The 22569-nt window shown below is 37.2% G+C and overlaps 1 protein-coding gene across 3 annotated transcripts; it reads right to left on the bottom strand.

Annotated features, from left to right (window-relative positions):
- Positions 1-1073: 1073 nt before the first annotated feature.
- Positions 1074-22412, bottom strand: LOC104602685 (nicotinamide adenine dinucleotide transporter 1, chloroplastic-like). Of its 3 annotated transcripts, XR_736106.3 has the most exons (10): positions 21575-22192; positions 21142-21237; positions 12201-12307; positions 9146-9194; positions 8890-9002; positions 2366-2460; positions 2093-2181; positions 1914-2008; positions 1345-1796; positions 1074-1235 (listed from the first exon to the last, which is right to left on the bottom strand). XR_736106.3 is itself a non-coding variant. In XM_010266466.3 (9 exons), the coding sequence occupies exons 1-9, from the start codon at positions 21645-21647 to the stop codon at positions 1416-1418; spliced, it is 1098 nt and encodes a 365-aa protein (XP_010264768.1). In that variant the 5' UTR covers positions 21648-22412; the 3' UTR covers positions 1279-1415. The 3 variants fall into 3 exon arrangements, 2 of the variants coding, with proteins under 2 accessions (XP_010264768.1, XP_088757239.1); XM_010266466.3 differs by lacking the exon at positions 1074-1235 and having other exon boundaries at positions 1279-1796; positions 21575-22412; XM_088901113.1 differs by lacking the exons at positions 1074-1235; positions 8890-9002 and having other exon boundaries at positions 1279-1796; positions 9051-9194; positions 21575-22190.
- Between the last annotated feature and the right edge of the window lie 157 nt (positions 22413-22569).

Genomic DNA, 22569 nt, shown 5'->3' with positions numbered 1-22569 from the left:
CAAAACAATGATGGAAAATACATGGATAAGGAAAATTAGCCAGGTTTTCCGGAACATAATGCGAGAACCGAGAAGAAAGATAATTAAACACAATAAACATGACCGGTTGACCGATTACGAACAGACCAGACCCACACACACACACAAAAAAAAAAAAAAAAGGTGACCCCATATATAATTGGTTAACATTGCTTAAAAGCTCGTAATTTTTAACATTGGCCAGTAGCTGGATCCGTTCATGTAAGATATATTAATGTTGGTTATGGTGAGGCCGCTGGCCATCTCTTTATCAATCACAAATGCTCTCCTGGATGGTAAATACTATATTAATGTTTGTTTTATAACTGTTACACTAGTTACCACGTCCACGATCACCTTTTCTTCCTAATATAAAGATATAAACAATAGAAAAAAAAAGAGTAAATCAGATCCGGATCGTTATAGCCTCCTGACTGGTGTTCCCCGTGATTCTGGGTTTGTGTTCTGACTTCTAAATCAGCATGTGTGAGCAATTCAGACAAAACAGAATTCAGAAAAACCCCACCCATTTAACTGTGTTCGGATCTCCTGCCCACACAAACTCTGTTCATGTTTATCGCAGCCACACATAGAGAACATTTCATCCTCTGCATAGCATTATGTAGGGGTAAATGTTCTCAATTCACGGGAGATGATATATTGTACGTAAATGTGAGCAGAATTCTCGTGAACAGAAGATCCAGAGTCCATTTAACTATGTCTATATTGAACACTTGGAACGTTGTGTGGGATGGTCCAACCGTCCCAAGTCCAACCATTTAGATCAACTTAGAACCCAGACCTAGCATAGCAAAATCCATGCGTCTGACACCTTAACTCCAATCTGGAATATTTTATCTTAGAGATTGTTATAATATAATCAATATATTAACAATTTAACAGCCCAAATCAATGCTAAGGATCCCTAAAAATAAATGAAACAAGAATGCGGGGCCCCTTAACAAACTCAAAAGTTGCTGAATTGAATCTCGGTTTCACCCTCACCACCCATCCTCAAGTTTGCCTAGTCCAGGGAGAAAGAAAATATAAAACTCTTTCTCGAATTCGATGCCTCTACTATTAATTTTTATTACCAATTCCAAGAACAAAACAATTCGACTCCAGCAACTTGAGCATATTTCATCTATCCCTGAAGGCAAGCAACATTTGTGTCGGTGCCACGACCACTAATGCCTCATGGCACTCGCATGTATGTTCTGGGATCACAAAAGTTACAGAAAATATGTCATTGCCCTCAACTAGCAACAGAAACTAAAAAATCGATATATTATTAAAAAAAATAGAACACGTATCATTTTTATTCACCTCCTTAACATGTAAAGGTTCATCCCTCGAACATGGTGAAAAAAAGAAAAAGTTTAATAAGTGTGTAGGTGTTAGCTATTCATTGCCTCTAGAGGAATTGAAGAGCTCCTCTTATTCAATTGAGTATGCGAGGACTGGAAATGTTCATTGTCTTCCTCTTCTCGGGCCCCTCCACTTTCTTTCTGGGGCTTCACACGACTATCCGACTTTGGATGGGCTTGTGAGTGTTGGTCATGAGATAAAATACCGTGCAAAAACCGTTGAATCATTTCAAAACTAGTAAAGGTAATAATGGCTGCTGGAGTCGTTCTAAACAGGTTAGTGGCACAGCCACGGTAAAAGCCAGGCAAACCCTCCTTGTGGAACACCTTTTTAATGCAGTCAATTACACCTGCATAGTGGACCTCAGGATTGCGAGCTTGTCCCTGCTCTTGCAGTCTTGAACGCACAACCTAATGATAATAAAAACCAATTAAATAAAAACGAATGCACAAAGAATTATAGGTATTTATGTTATTGATCACAAATCTCTTAGTAAAAGAATTATGGAAGCAACTTCAAGATTGTACCTCGTGGGGGTAAGTCATTGTGGAAGCAAGTATTTTAGATACTGAGGAGGCTATGGCGAAATGTCCTGGAGTCAGCTTATCAACTGTTGTATTTTCTGAAACATTTTTTAAATTACTATTAGTATTAAAAACAACACCAAATAGTTGAAGATTCAGTATAAACTAAATATCATAATTACCTCTTCTTGCCAAGTAAGCCTTCATATTCTCATATGCTGGAAACTGGATAGCAACATGGCTTACCCCAACCAGTGCAGGCAAAAGGCCACTGTTTTCATCATATGAAGACAATGTTATCATACCAAACTAATGAGTGACTTGGCTAATGAAGAAAACTAACTTGGATTTCAACTAGTTCCCACTTATGAACCAGGCAAATTAGAAGGTTATCAGAAAGTTGAATCCTAACATCCGATTCTATGTTAACCTATATTCAGTAAGAAATAGGTGACCTGTATAATCCTCGAATCCCCTCTTCATGTGAGATCCTTCTCAAAGCAGAAAGTATACTTTTATAAGGAACCACACCTGACCTCATTCCCTGCGTCTGAAAGAAAAAATATAAAAATAAATGAACATAGAAATCAGATTAACATCATTAGAATCCTACATGCCTTGAGGTACCATATTATCAGCTATAAGCCTATAATGCAGATGGCAGGTTAGAAAGGACTTATGTAAGTAAGAAAGCATCATTAATACCATGCAAGTAAAACATGTAAAGCATGTGGTCATGATCAAAAAATAGATTTCTGCTGCCAGCCTCTCATCCCTTCGAGGTGATGGTTTTTGTCTTTTTTTGGGTAATAAAATAACAACTTTTATTAAAAGATAAAAGAAAAAAGAGAAATTACAAGGAGAGTGACCAGAAATCACCCGAGAGAGAGAAGAACAAATAAACTTCAGCTTCCACCCACACCTCCAGCTCAAAGACAAAAACAAGACCAAATCAACAAAAAAAAAAAAAAAAAAGAATTCCAGGAACCTAGCTCTCCAAACAGGACCAACCAATAACGACCTTAACCCAATAACCTGACCCAAGTCAAGAAACCTCAATGACAGCCTCAAGCAATCACATATCAAAACGAAACAAACTCAGAATTAAAACCAGGCCCAACAAGAAAAGACAACAGAGACAAATACACCCTCAAAAGGACAGAACTGAACACCAAAGAAATTACTTCTTTGAAGTTTTCCTGAGATTTATCGCCTTGTTTGGTCCAATTCCAAACAGACCCCCTCTAATCTAGCAATGACACTTGACACCAAGACGTCTTGATGCTTTTTCTGTTTTCTGAATCTTCTAACTACTAAAATATCCTTCCTGAACTTCATCCAAGTCTTAGACTCCTCAATAATCCTTTCCAACTCCAAGATTCTGTTTTTCTCAAAAATTTGATCTTCACCCAGTCTACATCTTTTTCATTAGTAGCTCCTGTGAATCTGTCTGAAATCTGCTTGTTGTGCCTATCTTCAAACAATGAAGAATTTTCTTTCATACTCCATCATTCTCCCTCAAAGGCATTGGAAATTTCTCTTCTAATTCTTTGAATTTTTCTAGCAAATTCCTCTCCCCCCAAGAAATAAATACCCGAGTATTTACTCACTTCTACTTCGATGTTCACAACCTTCTCCAAATCAATTGTTTTCTCTTTTACATGGGTTTCATCCATTGTAATCTCTTATTCTTCTGAACTTCCGTCCTCTTCTTCCTCCCCTCTACTTCCTCCTCCGTTCTCTTTCTTTAAAAAAATTCTCATTTTTCTCCTGTAGAGGTCTCGTTCTATACTTTCTCTTTCCTTTAAACACCTTTGGAGAAGGACCTGTTAATTCTTTTTCTTCTTCCCCACCCCCACTACTTTCAACCCTTTCAACCTCAAGCATTCACTTATGGAAATTGCCAACATCACCCACTCCCACTCCCCCAAGCTCAAAGCTCTGTTTCCTTGGCATATTCAATCTTCTCCTAACCTTCTCCAAATCAATTGTTTTCTCTTTTACATGGGTTTGATCCATTGTAATCTCTTATTCTTCTAAACTTCCGTCCTCTTCTTCCTGCACTCTACTTCCTCCTCCCTTCTCTTTCTTTAAAAAAATTTTCTCATTTTTCTCCTGTAGAGGCCTCATTCTATACTTTCTCTTTCCTTTAAGCACCTTTGGGGAAGGACCTGTTAATTCTTTCTTCTTCCCCACCCCCACTACTTTCAACCCTTTCAACCTCAAGCATTCACTTACGGAAATTGCCAACATCACCCACTCCCACTTCCCCAAGCTCAAATTGCTCTGTTTCCTTGGCATACTCAATCTTCTCCTCTCCAATCTGGATTCCCCCATTTCATTTTCTCCTTCATGGACCACCTCCTCTTTTTCCCTTTTCCCGCCTCTATTCTCCTCCAGTCCTAAACTTTCTTTCTCAAAGCTTTCCTTCTCTTCTCTATTAACTTGCCTCTCTTCTGTCCCACCCCGCATGTCTTTCTGCTCTTCTCCTTCTACCCTCTTTCTTTTCACTTCTGACAGCCCCGATTTCTCCTTTTTGAGTTTCACCTTCCGGCTCATGATTCTTTCTGCCTTCCAAGCTCAAAGTGGACCCAATATAGCTCAACTCAACTGCTATTTGATCTCTTGTATTCCCCTCAAACCCCTCTCTTTTCCTGAGAAACACACCTCTGCTCTTGGACAATCTGTCAAATTCTTTTTGTTCAGACAGACTTCTCCTGCATAAATTTTATCTAAAAATGTTTCTTTGTCTTAGTAAATGTATCTTGTTTGGTACCAAACAAAGGTGTCCTTGTGCTTTAGTGAAATTTCCTGCATTTTCCTCAAGCCTCTTCGATAAAGATGATGGTAAACCCAAGTTTGGTTGCACCAACCTCCAGCTTCATTTGACCTCACTTGCTATTAGAGTCTTTAGCTAGTAGACCATTTCATTGTTCCCATTTTCTAATTCGTAAAATGGTTTTATTACCGCTGAAAATATGAGCAAAGCAGATAGGTGTCAAGCACCCTTTATGAGTTGTTAGCCTCAGCTAAGCCCCCTTACATAGATTCCCCATCAAATAAAGTGCCCCAGTAAATGTAATTTCTATTAACCCATGTTTTTTGCAAATCCATCTGCTACAGAGTTAGCCAAACTTGGAGCCCACTGCCATTATCTTCCAATTTCAAGTGATAGCAGCTTTTTCCCCCTCATCAAGTGTCTTTATCTCCATGATCCCACTTTTGTCATTGCTGTTCTAAGACAATATTACCTTGGAATAACCTCCTACCTGTATGTAAGGGTGTAAATGAACCAGATTCTAATCCAATTTGAATCCAATCCAATTATGCCAGATTCGATATCCCTTGGCAGATTATCAAATTGACACAGATCAGGAAATATGATCCATTTGCTTATTGGATTGAATTGCTTACTGATTTGATCTGAAAAAAAAATCTGATTTGATCTGAAAAAAAATCTGATTTGATCTGCTAATTATATAATGTGTATTATTTATTACCATTTCAAGTTTCAAAAATACAAAAATTTGAACCTTCGAAAAAAAGAGTCACAAGACTCTCGAGACTTGTCAATTACCGAAAATAAGTCAGACTTCTCTACCTCTTGATTCAATCCAAAAAAATCCGATTTGATCTGCTAATTATATAATGTGTATTATTTATTGCCTTTTCAAGTTTCAAAAATACAAAAATTTTAACCTTTGGAAAAAAAGAGTCAAGATTCTCAAGACTCATCAATTACCAAAAATAAGAGTCAGACTCTCTTTTGGCTCTTCACCTTTTTTCCAAATGACCCTAATCCACAACTTTCCCCATTTTCATTTCCCTCTTGTTTTCACTAATTGAATTGAATCGAATATTCAATTCTTTTTTGAATTGAATAGCGCCTTAGCCATCCTCAATCCATGCAACATTGCCAAAATATTCGTTTTCCCAATTCTGAACACACCTCCAACTCCATGGCTTTAAATTACCAATGCTGCACCAATGACCAATCAAAGTTCTATTTCCATTTAGTGGCTGGCACCATGAAGAAGATTTGACATTGGAAGAAGAAGCTACCATTGCCCAATTCCTAAGCATGTCATCCATAGTAAATTGGTTGAAAACCACCAATGTTCTTATCCAATGGAAAACATTACTCTTTTTTTTTTTTTGATTCATGAGGCTACACAACAAAGGGTAACCATCCTCTTCCCCTTAAACACCCTCCAAACCCTAGTGGCAGTGGGAAATCCTTAATCATTGTGTTTTCCAGTCTTGTTTCTAGGCTTTTGCCCTTGTCTTTGAAGAGTCTTGAGTTCATCTCTTCCCAAATGCACATACAACTACTCTTGTACATGTCCACATAATTTTTTTTTTATAAAGGATAACTGATCGTATTAATGAAGAAAAACAGGAAGTAATGAGAGGATGTACAGATTACAGGGACAAAGGCAGAAATCTTTCACAATACAAATGGCTTGAAGAATTCCAAATGAAGGCAGCATAGTTGCAGGAGATTAGTAAATGGAATGTAGTAGGGGTGAAGTTGTGTACCCAACTTGAAGAGTTCACAGAGCATCGGGCTCAAGCCCTCAGGACGAGCCTATTCAAAATTTGGCAAATTGCTCAACCCAAGCCCGCCTAAGTTACCGCCCCAGAATGTACTCTCACCACTTGTGAGACACAAAGAACAAACATAGGGAGAGAAGCTCCAATAGAGCTTTCTCTTTTGAAGATTTTCAAAAGTAATTGATTTCATCATGGTAGACCTCCCAACAGAAAATTCTTATCTTCGATGAAGATGGTCCTTTCCAAATGAATTGGGGAAGAGAGGAGGGACTTCTAGTGAGTGCTTTAAATAAAGAAGCACAGGAAAATCTGCATTAGCATTCATGGTCCAAACCCTACCATCACTATATTGAAGGTCAAGAAAAACTCCCTCCAAAAGATCCAACAAGGCAGAAATTGAAGAGATTTTTAGGTCTATAAGCCCTTCCTCCAAACTGAGATTCCAAGTTAAGCCATTGGAGGAAGGGAAGGCACAATGGGAGATAGAGGAATGTATGTCAAGTGAGATGGAATATGAGGCTTCGAATTTCTCCTTTAATGCTGTCCAAACCCTACCATCACTACCTTGGGGGTCAAGGCAGAAATTAAGGGGGTTTTTAGGTCCACAAGCCCTCCCTTCAAACCAAGATTCCAAGTAAATCCATTAGAAGAGGGGAAGGCACAATGGGAGATAGAGGAATGTACGTTAAGTGAGATGGAATATGAGGCTTGGAATTTCTCCTTTAGGGGCTGGTCTCCCCACTTAAGGTCTTCCCAAAATTGATTCTGTTAACTGATATGGCATCATAATGGATAGTGTAGGAATTTTTGCAGCACAAAAGAGATGGGTTTCCAAGGTGATCTTGAAACCAGGGTTGCTTTAGCATCAACTCCTGCATCCCACCCATTATTTCCATCATTTCACCTTCTAGCTCAATAGCCAAGTTTACCCTAGAATGATGTGAGGGTAAAATATCATATTGCACAGAACTTGCATGAAGTGCAATATTTTAAACACAAGAAGCACAATTTAAGTGCAAGAGGTTCCTAGACCCTGAGGAACAAGGCACATGGCTGAACAAAATGGGGTGCCACTTTAAAAATAATAATAAAAATACAAGAAATACTTGATATACAAATATAGGTAAAATATACGGTGCACCAACTGCACTATGCAGCAAAAGGCATGAACTAGTAATACAAGATATAACAACATATCACACCTCACATTGTTAAAGTGATAAAATCTTGTACACTTTGTGAAACGTGAAACCATGAAATCTTGATTTAACGTGCAGTAAATATTAGTAAATGCACCATACTTGGACTCACAATATATGAAAATTAGAAATAAAATATTTCACAATACTATAGCTTAGTCTAACAGTAAGGGTATTTGCCAACCCTAGCCTGGCCTGGGCCTAGGCCCAACCCGAGTATGTCAATTTTCAGTTCAGGCTGGGCCTGGGTTGTAAGGGTTGGGCTTGACCTCAGGCCCAGTCTGGTCTCAGGCTTTTGGTCCAATATTTAGGGTTGGGCCTTGGTTGACCTTAAAACCGGCCCAGCCCTTGCAACTTGCACCCCTACCCTATTCTTATTCAGCAGAAAACATTTTTTTATCTCTCCATGGATTCTTGAACAAAGGTAACAAAAATGGGTCCTCTGAAGTATCTCTTCACCACCAAAATTAGTTGTACATTAATTCCTATTCCTTCTATTGCCAATTTATGCTGCATATATTCCAGGTTTAACCTACTTGAAGGTTTTTTATTCTAAAGCATCATTGAATAATTTTAGTTTTGTATTTAACCACTCTAACATCGTAAATCAATACAAGGTCATAATGCATCAAAAGACCACCCCCAGTTAGTGGATTCCTATTTAGCTCACCCATGACTACTGCAGATAAATATGGTCTGAACACTAACCCCTAATGTAGAACTACTGTAAATGGAATTCTCCTATCTATCCTTGATGTTTCCGGTATCAAAATGTGGCTCACAAGCTTAACCCCATAAAAAGTGGTTCAATTCCTTGCTTAAAAAGAAAAAAAAAATTCTCACATATATAGATACAAATTTTTATCTGAATTATCATGGTGCTACAGATAAAAACACAATAAAAGAAGGGCCATTACCCAATGTTGGTCCCAACTATAGGGGCAGACTGGATAAGGACCTAACCTTTGGCATTTTACAGAAAAGAAAAAATAAACCAAAAGTAAGCATGAAGAGAAAGAAAGGTATCTTCAAAAGAAAATGCAACTATCATGAAACCAAAAAGAAGATAAAATTCAGGATTGCTAAGAGAATCAATGATTTGCACCATACAATATGCATATAATGTTTATCCTGCTTAAGAAAATTCCACATACAAGTATATAACTACAGTCAGGCATATTACAAGATACCATTACAGCTTATCCCAGTAAAAAATCAAAGCATACTTGGAGTCGGGTCTTAACAACCCATAATGGATTAGTTGAAATAGCTGTGGCTGTGCCAGCACCTGAGGCAGCTATCATATTTGCACCAATTGTGAGTTGGTTATCCTCATCCACTACAATTGTTACAGAATGAAAAGAAAATCAGGACAGGTTTCAATTACCTGAAAATTATCAAAACTACTGAATAGGATTAATCCACCTCCGTAAATTGAAGATAAAAAATGGAAATTTTCTAAGGAGTACTCAGAAAACCAACCATAGGAATGAAGCAGGGCTTTGAGCTTCCCATAAACTGTGAAGTACACCTACATAATGAAATAAGTACTATCATCACTTGGATAAATAAAGGACTTATTTTAAGTATCTTATCAAATAATTCAAGAAATAATTTTGTGAATATTTGTTAGAAGTGGAAAGACAGTGTATAATAAGGCAGATATTAGTTTAATACATGTGTTATAGTGGATTATAATCTGCTTAGAAAGATGTATTACAAACAAAATTGCTTTCTATCAATCACCTAGGTATAAATGCCTTTAACATGCCCATTTCCTTTTCTTTAGTTCCTTTATTTTTTTATAATAAAAAAAATATTTCATTATGAAAAAAAAAAGAAGAGAATACAAGAGGAAGGAGATAATACATCACCTGATAGAAGAAAAAAAACCCTCAAACAACTACCAACTAAAACACAACCAAACAACAAGACCCAGAAATTAATATTTTATTGTTGTGAAATTTCTTTTGATGGATAACTTTAATATTTTATTAACAATGAAAAAAAAAAATTAGTATGTAAAATATGGCTGACCCCAGCCCCAAACCACGAATCTTGGTAAGTACTTTCATTCTAAATTTAGTACACCCAGAATAATTGTTGGCTATGTACACCTTATTTTGTTAAGGTGTCAGCCAACCTATTGGCTGAATTTGCACCTATTATATGTGATATTTCTCTCCCTTGTTTAACACTTGATTTCCCTTAAAACCCACATGTATTACCAACATTCTTGTCTTTGTCCTGTTAGCCAGCACACCACCACCACTCCAGAGTCTCCTTCCACTTGCAGATTGCTGTAATTTAAAGATTTTGCCAATCTAACACCTTGCAAAGCTTCAGTAGTGCATACTAAATGGAAGTTTCCATGCCTATAGTGCCAGAATACATTGCTAGAATTATACCATATTCATCCCTAAAACTCCTCCGAAGCCTGAGGGCCTGGATTGCCAAACCTGCCACCATCAAAATTTAATTTGATTTTATTTGTTGTAACATGCATTGGTTTTTTGGCTCTCCATACAATTAGTAAACCAGTGTAGTTAAAGCATCAACTAGGTTACTACCTAGGTATTTTGGAGACCTATCATCTTGTCAACAAATGAGGCAGATAAAACATGAGCATCTTAGTGGGGGATAACAAGTAACTAAGCTCCCTTTTATATATTAACATGGTTGTGTAAAACCCATTATGGGTCAATAAGAATGCATATAAATCTAAAAATTGGGTTCTTAATCCTTGTACACGTGCCTCTGTTACTTTGAAATTTGAACAAGAAAGATTATTCAAAATCTTGTAAGATTTTTGACTGAAAATCAGATTTAACTTGTCATTTGGTCTTTTATTGCTTCAGTTTGTAGTTTAATAGTTCATAATTGACAATGTGACATGTAAATACATAAAGCCTATTTATGTATCTAGGCGATGCTTAGTTGTTATCTAGGCATTGACTTGCTTTGCCAAGCCAAAGTGCATAGACATTACCTGGCCTCCTTAACTAGATCCGTAGATGAAATAATGAAAACATTTACATACAAAAGGTTCAATTGGAAATAAAGAATAGAAGAATAGAAAAGAATGAAATGCTTGGATTATGTTATCTATGCTATCGATTTTTTGCTCAGGTAAAAAGAAGAAACAGAGAACAAACAAGAGAATAGAGAAAATGAGAGAATCCATGGATAGAGGTGTTTACATAAAAGAAATACATAGGTAGGTGTGCAGCCTCCTTTCTCTTATATATAATTCTTAAAGTTACATGAAAAGACAATTATACCTCTGACCAGCCATAACTAGTAAATAATAAATAAATAAACAGAAATAAAAGAACATAAATATCTCAACTCTAACTCTACTTACAATATCCACTTTTCATCATCTAATGTATCTTTTTTATTTTCTGAAAAAAATAAGCTCCTTCCAAAAACACAGAAGGATGTTACTAATAATTTTAATGCTAAATTATATAATCAATTTTATCCCAATGTGGAGATCTCTAATCCCCAGATATGGATCTGACATAGACATAGATACAGGAAATAGGCATGTAACTCTATTTCCTAAGAGCCCTAACATGGATATAGCTATGGATATCCCATTTAATATGCTGATACGATGCCTTTGTATTTAGTTTTTTGATTTTTCGTTACTTATATCTTGCCAGATTTAATTAAACTAGTAATAGATACAGATTATTTATACTATTATTTGTTAAAATTTTAAAATATACCATTTTAAATATTTAAAAGTGTGAATGCTACAAAGTGTACACTAAAGTGTCTATACAGTATCCAGTGGTAATATCATGTGTCATGTCTGACACCGCTACACTAAGTATGTACAAGTAGCCAGGTATCATAGCTGATCAATAAACATAAACAAAAATTTATGTGGATGACCAATAAAATGTACTGATTCAAATCTACAACCATGAAGAGTTGGGATAAGAACTACCATCATTTTCTAGGCAGTTACTCAAAAGTTGTGATTGCATTAGTGTATAAACAAACTTAATTTTATGAGTTTAGGTTTAGTGAATAACTAAGAAGAAATAGAAATACTAACTGAAAAATGAAAACTAATACTAGGAAAAAATATCTTTATAGGAAATAAGAGAAAATAAAGATACAAAATACATCATCCAAGAAAGAAGAATTCAAGACAAGTTTTATATAAACAACTTCAGAAACATGGTACTCACTGCTATGAAATAAATACAATAGTTACTCTACCAAAAAAAAAACGAAAAGAAATACAAGAGTTCAGGGAATAGAAGAAGCATTCAATGCAATAGAGTCCATAAATCAGCTAACTGTACGGATGATACATTATTAAGAAAAGGTATCAACATATCTCAACTATCTTAGGGGGAGCTGAGGGATAATCAGATGTAATGTAATAGTAAAGTGATGAGGGAATGGATTGAGGCGGCAGGGGCTGGCCTATGTTCTTGGTCTAAGGCATTGAATATACCATATTCTTTTCCAAATGTAATAAAATGTTTAGATACTCATAAAAAAATATGGTACTCACTGCCCAATTTGGAAGTAGTGCCAATATTGTTGGAGAAAGACCACGATACATTCCCCTCACGCCCTCATTCTTTATTATGTTTTGCAGGCTAGAGACAATGAGGCTACCTGATTTTAGCCATAGAGTGCAGAGCATCAGATATTTCAAATATTATGGAGGGAAAAGATGATCATAGACAAAGAAAACAGGGAGTGAATGCAAAACAAGAATTAAGAATTCTAATGGTACTTATTTCAAAATTGAAATATACATACATATATACATACATTGGTTTTTTCTATGTTATTTGTTATAAGCTGTCGCCCTAAGTATAAATATTAACTTAGGCGCCGCCAGCCTAACACTGAATAGAACTTTTCTTTCTTCTCCCTTTCTTCTCTCTTTCTTCTCTCTTCCTTCTCCTTTTCTCTCTTTTATTACTGTTGAACTACATGGTATCAGAGCTCTGATCTGGGTGCAACCTTCTCAGATCGTGTTCTTCATCTGAATTTTTTTTTTTTTTTTTTCGATTGGAAGAGGAGATGAAGACTCCATTGGACTGATCTAGCCCTTCAGTCTTCGTTTTTTCTCTCTTCTCTCTTGGTCGCTGTACCAAAAAGAAGTTTGTGGTGGCAGCATAATGCAGTAAGGGTTTTTTCCAGGTTTGTGGTGGCAGCCGAATGTAGTAAGGAGTTTTCCTAGGGTTGTGGTGGCAGCTGAATGCAGTAAGGAGTTCTTCCTAAGGTTTTTTCTATGGAATGTAGGTCGTGGAAGCCAGGTACATACTGTTACATTCATATCTAAGTGTATGACCACTGTGAATGTCACAGTTTCGAGGTTGTAGGGGCTGGTTGTCTCCTCTTATAAGCTGAAGTGTTTCGGCTACCTACAGTCCGGCTGAACCTATATTTGGAGTCTTCTTAAACTACAGAAGTACAAACTTTCTATCTCAATTTGTTTTTTTTTTTGAAAAATCAGCAGTAAAGTTTTTTGAGAAAAATGGCTACTGAGGATTCAGCAACCTCTGGTATTACTTCCCATCAAGGAAACCTAAATGGGGGAATGGACAGCATGAATTTCTCTATGTCTATTACCCCCTTTGATGGCCTAAATTATCTGGAATGGTCCAAAGGCATCAAACTGTATATCACAGCTAGGGGGAAGGCTGGTTACATAAGTGGAAAAATAAAAGAACCAAAGTCCGGTACTGCTGAATATGATCGATGGGATCAAGAAAACAGCACGGTTATGTCATGGCTGTTAGGTTCCATGCTGCCTCATGTAAAGAAAAATTTCATATGGGCTGACACAGCTTGTGAAATTTGGGAACAAGCCAAGGCAACCTATTCTGAACAGAAGCACTTTGCCAAGATTTATCAGCTTCAAGCAGAAACATCTACTTGTAAGCAAGGAGACCGTAGCCTATCTACATATTATTCAGCCCTTACATCTGTTGGAAGAAGTTGGACTATTGTCAGACTATTGAGTGGAAGAATGACGACGATGCACAAGCATAAAAAAAACTTGACTCCCAATAGCGAGTATTTGCTTTCTTGCATGGGCTGAATCCTGCTTATGAGCCTCTTCGGGTGAAGATTTTAGGAAGCAGGGAACTTCCTTCAGCTCAAGAAATATATGCCCTAGTTCAATCTGAAGAGAGCAGAAAATATCTAATGAATGTTTCTGAGGGGGAGCAACCTGTTGCCTTGGCTGCAAGAGGGGGTAACATTGGAATGAAGAAGGGAGAATCAAGGAAAAATGAAGACAAGGACAAACTATGGTGCACTCACTGCCAAAAGCCTAGACACACTCGAAAAACCTGTTGGGAGTTAGTGGGGAAGCCCAAGTGGGCAACCAAGAATCAAGACACTTCAAAGAAGCCTCCTCAGAAGAAATTTACTTCTGCAAATTTGGTTGCACAAGATTACCAACCAAATAATCTGACTACTGGATTTTCCTAAGAGCATCCTAGTGGTCCTGATCCCAAGGAAGACATCATCAACTCCTTCAGAGATCATTTGGAATTGTATGGTAGGACTCTTGGGAAGATGGATAGGTCGGTTCCTACCCCTTCTACTTCATTTGCTTCTACATCAGGTAAAGGTGCTTCTACATTTCATGTGTGTACCTCTACTCCCGAGTCACCTTTGACCATTGACTCAGGAGCATCAAACCATATGACTGGTAAGTCAATTTTATTTCACTATTGCTGGTCAAGGATCTGTATCCCTTCCTGATGGCCTTGTTTTACCCCATGCCTTTCATGTTCCCAAACTTCCTATTAATTTGTTATCCATAAGCAGTATTACTCAATCCTTAAACTATTGTGTAATCTTTTTTCCTCATTCTTGTGCTTTCTAGGACTTAGCCTCGGGGAGGACAATTGGTAAAGGAGATATGGTTGATGGCCCCTACATCTTGGAGAATAAAGTTGGTCTTGTGGCATCAACTTCTGTGAGTCTTATGAGTCAGTCTACAAAAAGTCAACTGTGGTTGTGGCATGTTAGAATGCTCGAGTCAGGGGTTTATTGTCAAACATGTCAATTGAGTAAGTTATGTTCCCTGAGTTGTTCAAGTTTATGTCTATCACTAGTTTACATTGTCAAACATGTCAATTGAGTAAGCATTGTAGAACAACTTTTCCATCAAATAATAAAAGATCTACTTTGCTTTTCATGTTGTCTTTTCTGATGTTTGGGGCCTTGTAAGCATACCTACTGAGGGTGGGTACAAGTATTTTATCAGCTTTATTGATGATAATTAGAGATACACTTGGATATATCCTATGCATTCCAGAGAAGAAGTACCCAAGATTGTGCAAGATTTCCACCTCATGGTTTTAATTCAATTTCAGATTGAAGTCCAAATTTTCCAATCGGATAATGTGAAGGAATATTTCCATCATGACTTAACTGAGTTTTTCTGCTCTCATGGATCTCTTCATAGAAGCTCGTGTGCCAGAACACCACAACAGAATGGTGTTGCCGAAAGGAAGAACCGACATCTTCTTTAAGTTGCCCACAGTATGATGCTTCACATGAATGTTCCAAAATGTTTTTGGGTTGAAGCTGTGATGGCCACAACTTATGTTATCAATCATATGCAATCACGCCTCTTGCAATATAAGGCCCCACATCACTTCTTTTCCCTCAATCCCCTTTATTTTCTATTCCCTTATGTGTGTTTGGTTGTAAGTGTTTTCTTCATGATCTATCTCCAAACCGGGGTAAATTGGATCCCAAATCTGTTCCATGTGTTTTCTTGGGTTATCCATCTTCCCAGAAGGGATACAAATGCTTCAATCCTGTCACACATAAGAACTTTGTATCAATGGATGTGTCCTTTTTTGAATCTGAACCTTCTTCCAAGTCTCTCCTCAAGGGGAGAACAATGTGAAGGAGGAGAGGCAAGCCCCTCAAGTTCCTCTTCCCTTTATTCCTAACTCCTCTCCATTCGTGTCTTCTTGAGGCACCGTAAGGGACAGCTGAATTCAAAGGCTGTGGAGCAACTTAGGACTATACATCCAACACCATCTGACTCCTTGAAGGAAAATCCAGGTACCCTTGTTCCCATTGACATTACTGAACCTATTGCTATTGATGATTCTACTAATGATCTTGATGTTCCAATTGCTCATAGGAAAGGAGTTAGATCATGTACTACTAAGCATCCTATTGCTTAGTTCTTGTCCTATGAAAACATTGCACCCTCATTTTGTGCCTTTTTGATTGTCATTGATTGTGTCTCCATTCCCATAAGTGTTGCAGAAGCCTTATCTATACCTGAATGGACAGATGCAATGAAAGAAGAAATTGGTTCTCTACACAAAAACAACACCTAAGAGTTGGTGAATCTTCCTGAAGGCAATGAGCCAATGGGGTGCAAGTGGGTATTCACAGTAAAGCACAGAGCAGATGGGTCGGTTGAGAGGTATAAGGACAGGTTAGTTGCAAAAGGGTATACACAGGTGTGGGGTCGATTATGCAGAAACATTTGCCCCAGTTGCTAAAATGAGCACTATTCAGATTATACTATCCTTGGCTACTAACTTTGATTGGGAACTCCACCAATTGGACATCAAAAATGCGTTCTTCAATGGGGATCTGGAAGAAGTTTACATGATCCAACCTCCTAGGTTTGTAGCATAAGGGTGTGAAGGGAAAGTTTGCAACTTGATGATGGGACTGTTGATCCCCAAGGGCCTGGTTCAGCAGATTTCACTTGCCTTTTTTTTTATCAGTAAATATGTCTTTTATTAAAATTTAGATTGTAATTAGTTTATACAACTTGATGATGGGACTGTTGATCCCCTTTAATCACTCTATTCACCCCTCATTACAGTGTAGCCCAAAATAATTGTTGTCTCAATGCCCCTTATTTTGCTAATCCATCAGCTAGCCCATTTGCACTTCTTCGGACCTATTTAAACTCCGCCTCAACCTCCTTTGCAATCTTCTCCACTTCCTTAATCACATGTTTAAACGTCCATGGGGTGTGGCTTCTATTTGTTGCCCATGAAATTACTACTTTTGAGTCCCCTTTCACTTCAACATGTCTGCATCCTAGTTGTTTGGCTAGCTTTAACCCTTGTAGTAATGCCAATAATTCAGCCTTCAGTGAGTTTTCGTTGCCAATCGGTCCTAAGAACATACCCAATATCCTCCTGTCAAAGTTTCTTAATACTCCTATTCCTGAGATGCATGGATTTCCATATGAGCACCCATCAAAATTCAGCTCTACTTTATTGCCTTCAAGTGGTTTCCACTCTAGCCTTACTTTATCTCTTACTCTCGAAGATTGTGCTACTTCAGACCATGTTCTTAGAATATCTGCAACTGAAAAGACTTAAAAGCAGTCCAAGGGTTTTACTCAATGGGCTACTTTCACCTTGATACTATCAATCACTTCCTCTATTGTTCTACTTCAACAAATTGGGTTCAAGCAGTGCCAATCTGACCATGCCTTGTTTGTCAAAAGAAACCAGAAGAATGTTGTGGTATTGATTGTCTACGTTGATGACATTGTGATTACTAGGAATTGGGACTCTGAGATTCAAAAAGTTAAAGAATCCCTTACTATGAATTTTGAGGTGAAAGATCTGGGGCAGCTACGTTATTTCCTTGGTATTGAGGTTACTTGCTCAAAAAGAGGCATCTTCATTTCCCAAAGGAAGTATGTCCTAGATCTCTTGTAGGACACAAGAAAGTTAGGAGCAAAGCCTGTAGATTCCCCTATTGAGGAAAACCATCGGCTTGGTGATTGTACTGGAGAACCAGTGGCGGATGTCAAGAAGTTTCAAAGGTTGGTAGGAAGACTTCTCTACCTATCAATGACTTGGCCAAATATAGCTTATGTTGTTGGTGTCCTTAGTCAGTTTATGCATGCACCAACATCCTCCCATTTAGAGGCAGCTGAGAAAGTACTCAGATATCTAAAGAAATATCCAGGAACTGGGTTACTTTTCAATAAACATGGTCATATGAAAGTGGAAGTCTACACAAATGTAGATTGGGTTGGAGCAGTTGATGATAGGAAATCAACTAGTAGATATTGTACCTTTATTGGTGGAAACTTGGTCACTTAGAGAAGCAAAAGACAAAGTGTAGTGGCCAGATCTAGTGCTTAGGCCAAGTATAGGGCCATAGCGCATGGAGTTGCTGAAGTGCTATGAGTAAAAAATTTGATTGAAGAGTTGGGATTCTCCATTGATGGTCCAATGTCTCTCTATTGTGACAACAAGGCAGCCAATCCAATTCTTGATGACAGGACCAAGCATATTGAAGTTGGCAAGCATTTCATAAGGGAAAAACTTGAAAAGGGGGAAGTTTGTACTCCTTACATCAGTTCCAAGGAACAATTAGCTGATGTCTTACAAAGGGTCTTCACTATTTGTGACATAATGAATTGTGTGACAAGTTGGGCACAATTGACATATATGCTCCAACTTGAGGGGGAGTGTTGTAACATGTGGCGGCCTAGTAGGGGCATTTTTGGTTTTTCCTATGTTATTTGTTATAAGTTGTCGCCCCAAGTATAAATATTAACTTAGGCACCACCAACCTAACACTGAATAGAACTTTTCTTTCTTCTCTCTTCCTTCTCCTTTTCTCTCTTTTATTACTGCCAAACTACAGAATTGAAATATGTATAAATGCATTACAGGTTAATTACATTTAGTTAAGTATAAACTTCATTACCAGAATTGTTATCATAATGATAAAGTAATTTAATTTAACAAGGAAGTTCTTTTTAATCATTTTTGTTTGTTGAAATACTTTTAAGGTAGTATACTACCTTATAAGGTAGTTAAGTATATACTTTTAGCTTTGTTTGTTATTTTATCCCTTCTTTATAAGGTAGTTTTGGGCATATTTTATTTTCTGTTTTTCACCTTTTTGTGGGAGATTATATAAATCATTTTCTTTGCTTTACAAGACCAGGGATTACTGGCCTTTTATTTATGCTATGAGGTGATATAAATAATAGAAAGAGACTACATGCCTCATACTCTTTCCTCTCCAAAACCTGTTTTCTCTTTCTTCCTTCATCCTTCTAATTCTTTCTTCTATTTTTTCCTTCTCTTTTTCTTCTAAAATAATACATCTACACTCTGAATGTACAAGATGATTTTTGCCTGGTTTGAATGAGCTGATCGATCTGCATTAGTTGCCTGGTTTAAGATGATTTTTGGAGACTTTGGTTGAAGGTTAATTGTTACCCAAGAAGGGATCTTGGAGATTTTCCTAAAAATCAAGACAAGCCAGACAATGCTAAAAGAAAATTTTGAGAGCCTTATTGAGAAGTTTTTGGAGTGGCTTGGAATGATTACATCGTAATATAGTAGGCAATTTTTGTTTTGTTGAAACCTGGTGCCTTTCAAGTGAAAGCCCTCTATTTCTCCCTTTATCCCCTGGTTCACAGTTTGGGGTCAACCTTTGTTCCTGATTTTCACCTTGGGATTGATTTAAACTTTTTGCTTTCCAAAAATCTGAGAAAATAGCTTTACAATGGAAGAGAACGGGAATTGTAATTTTGGAGCTTAGGAGTGCAACTTGGGTGAACTTGGTTGAACATTTGTTAAATTTTGGCAGGGTACATGCTTGGAAAATATTTGAATTGGGTGTCTTAGTTGCACTGCTACTGGGGCCTTAAACCAGAACTGTGGAATCCAGAATTTGGATCCTTTTATCTTTTTCATATAGATGATTTTGGCATTTTTCATTATTAATCTTCTCATCTGGGCATATGATAACTTCAATTATTTTCTTGTTTGATCAGCATCTTTGATTTCATTCTTCTTTTCTGTGAAATTCTTGAACCTCTAACTGTATATTTCTGTCGTTGTTGCAACCATATAACTAGGGGGACATTTCCATTACAAATCTGACAAGCTAGAAAGGCGGATATAACATCTCCGGATGTACCCAAGATTCACTAAAGGAGCCAAGTCATATCGGATGTATTGGATGTAGAATCTTCCACATGCAATGTGTGTTCTCTAATAGTAATAGAGAAAAAACTACGACCAGTTATTCTTTTAAGAATAGTTGCAAGAATATTTTAATAACGACAACTGCCTTATGGATTTTGTAATTCCAGGTGCTTCTCATCTTAAATAGTTCATACACTATTTTAGATTTTTAGTTACTGCCCGAACCATGCCTTCTTAAAATTGGTGTTATGTAAGGGTACAGATCAAACCTCAAAAACCTCCTATATCAGAAGTAACCAGGAAGAATAACTCCCTCTATCTTCCAAGCAATTGGGAATTTACATTCTTCAGTCAAAAATTCCCATATCTGTGAAGCAACGTAAAACTCATATGACCTATTATGCTGCAAATTATTCCATTTGGGGCCTAGGATTTATTTCCAGTGGTGATAGCTAACCATAAAGTCATTAATCAAGATAAACGTACTGTCACCACATACAAAGATGTTTGCTATCTCAACAAGGGTTTGAATCTAGTAATATATGTAGCTGTAAAGCTGTTTTTTACTTCTATTTTGTTGTATTTGCATTAACTTGAGGAATACAGTCTCAGATATATGCACATTATGAAGCTGTGATGTGTGAAACTGTAATGATTTGTCCCTTTGTTTATTTGAAAATTGCAAATTGGACAAATAAACACATTTTAAGCCCTAAATAGTTCTTCTTGAGTTCAGTTTTAGTGGACTAAAAGGTGTGTCAATTCCTTGGCAGACTCTTTGGCCAAGCAAGGGGTGGGAAGAGCTATTCTTTTCTGGGCAACTTTGTAATATGAAGTAAACTTTCAGGGAGGGTTAAGAGATCTTACCCCTCCCTCCTGTTGTATCATCCTTTTTAATCTCTTTATTAATAAAAGTTTCTGTTATTTATCCAAAAAAAAAAGTTCTTCTTGAGTTCAAGAAGATTCACCATTCACCTTTGATAAGTTCACAACAACCAATGAAAATAAGTTCCTAATTGCAGAGTAAGTTATGGCAAGATACTATGAAACCAATAAGCCAAGGCTATCTCATTGTTTAGAGCTTCAGTAGCGTTTCTTCCTTTCTGTAAGATTGTAATATTTCTCTCTCACTCTCTCTCTTTTCTTTCAAATCTATTTCTGGGAAAAGAAATACCAACAAAAAGTAGCCAAGGTAGCAGAAATCATTCCATGGACTCAATTAGGATAGAACCCGAACAAGGTTCGCTCTACTTCTTTCTACAAGACAAAAAAAGAAAAAAAAAAAAAAAAAAACTCACAGTTCTGCTCACAAAATTCTTACTTTACCCTTTTTATTTTACATGTAACCATCACAAAAGAAATGCATATTTAGTTCAAAATTATACCACGAAGTTCACCATTTTGTTTATGTAGGCATTTCAGATTTTATCCATTCCACAATGTATAATGAGAACATCTGTATGAAATGAAAGAAGCATACTCTTCAAATAACCACTAAATTATGTAATTATAAAAGTGAACTTGCTTTACCTCTGTTACCAGAATGAGGCACATTGGGCAGCCCATGTACCTGAAGCCTTGTCTTGATCACGTCCAAAGGGCATACAAATGTGGCAGCAATAGCTCCTATAATGTAGAACTGTTAGACAAATTACGCAAATTCCAATACGAAACCCAGCATGAAGTAAAGCACAACTACGTATCAGAAAAGATAAAAGCACAAGTTTTGAACAAATTATGCAAATTCCAATATGAAACCAGTATGAACTAAAGCTTCAATTTTCTTTTATAGCACAGAATTCCATAATTCAAAATCATTACCCTTTAGTGGTTAGGATCACAATATGCTAGAAGAACGGAGGAAAACCCAAAAGAGAAAAACTTAAACCCTAACTCGGATCGAACAGACTTCTAAAAATTCAGAACTTTTAACAGAAACCAAGGATGACGATGAGAAACAAACCTGCGGCTGCACCTGCACAGGCGTTGCAAAGAAGATCTGTGGTGGTTGGACCTTCCAACGACTCTCGGGTCATCGTGGAAGTAAACAAAGCGGAGAATTCGAAACTTCAGTAAGGTTAAGAACTCGCGAGTTGTGATCCGGAGATTCGATGGCGAAAACAAGACGGTTTCGCATGGACATGGTCAGAACATATATCCTTCGTCGAGTGGTCACATCAACTTGCACGCAGCGGCAATGAACGTGTTGGTTCGTTCTTTGAATCAAAGATGGTAAATGATAAGAAGAGAATGCTTTCTCATATTCCTTTCCATGCTTTTTTTTCTCTTCAGAAAACGTAGTTTCGCTGGTACATTCCTTTGTTTTCGGTTTTAGAATCTTGCCGGGTTATAGACGGCGAGCTGACCATCTGACTGATTCGTGCTTAGAATCTTTGTAGTGGAGAGAGAGAAAGCTTTGAACGGCGAATTCCCCCGATGATGATTGCTGAATTGCTGATCTGATGATCTATTATTCTATCATTCTATATTCTAATTCTAATGGTAGTAACTAAAAGCTTTACCGAAAAAAAAATACAAAAATTAAAGAGTGAAACTGGTCCCCTCGATGAACGGCCCTCTCGATTTCTTTCAGTCACCTGACTGGCATAAAAGCGATGGCAATGATTTGCCATGTCACCGTTTCCTCAAAGCGGGCCACACTGCAAGTTCCAATCCAGTGAAAGACTAAAGAGAGAGGGAACCAATAGTTTTCTTCCAGTTTAAAATGGCTTGAGACCATTTTTCCGAAATAGATAATTCTGAGTTCCTGACGTTCGATGCATTTCTCTATTGGAATCTGAATGACTTCCTATGAATGGAAACGATGATTTTTATAAGCATGATTGGTTTGGCAATATAAAGTAATAGAACGCAGTGTACCTACCATTAGGTGTAGGTTAAGTTCATGTGGGTTGAAGGCTGTCCCTCTCACTTACCTTCCATACCTATTTTTTTTTT

This window comes from Nelumbo nucifera, chromosome 3, assembly GCF_055504915.1.
Source record: "Nelumbo nucifera cultivar China Antique chromosome 3, China Antique-T2T, whole genome shotgun sequence".
In the NCBI taxonomy this organism is placed as follows: domain Eukaryota; kingdom Viridiplantae; phylum Streptophyta; class Magnoliopsida; order Proteales; family Nelumbonaceae; genus Nelumbo; species Nelumbo nucifera.
Note: the sequence above shows the minus strand (reverse complement) of the source record. Positions and strands in the feature narration are given on the sequence as shown.

Bases quoted from the DNA above. Each gene is read 5' to 3' on its own strand.
- LOC104602685 (XM_010266466.3), bottom strand. From the start codon at position 21,647: ATGACCCGAGAGTCGTTGGAAGGTCCAACCACCACAGATCTTCTTTGC. The intron at 21,238-21,574 runs GTTTGTTTCTCA...TCTACATTATAG, and splicing joins CTGTGCAGGTGCAGCCGCAG to GAGCTATTGCTGCCACATTT. The intron at 2,009-2,092 runs GTAATTATGATA...AAAATGTTTCAG, and splicing joins GGCTTACTTGGCAAGAAGAG to AAAATACAACAGTTGATAAG.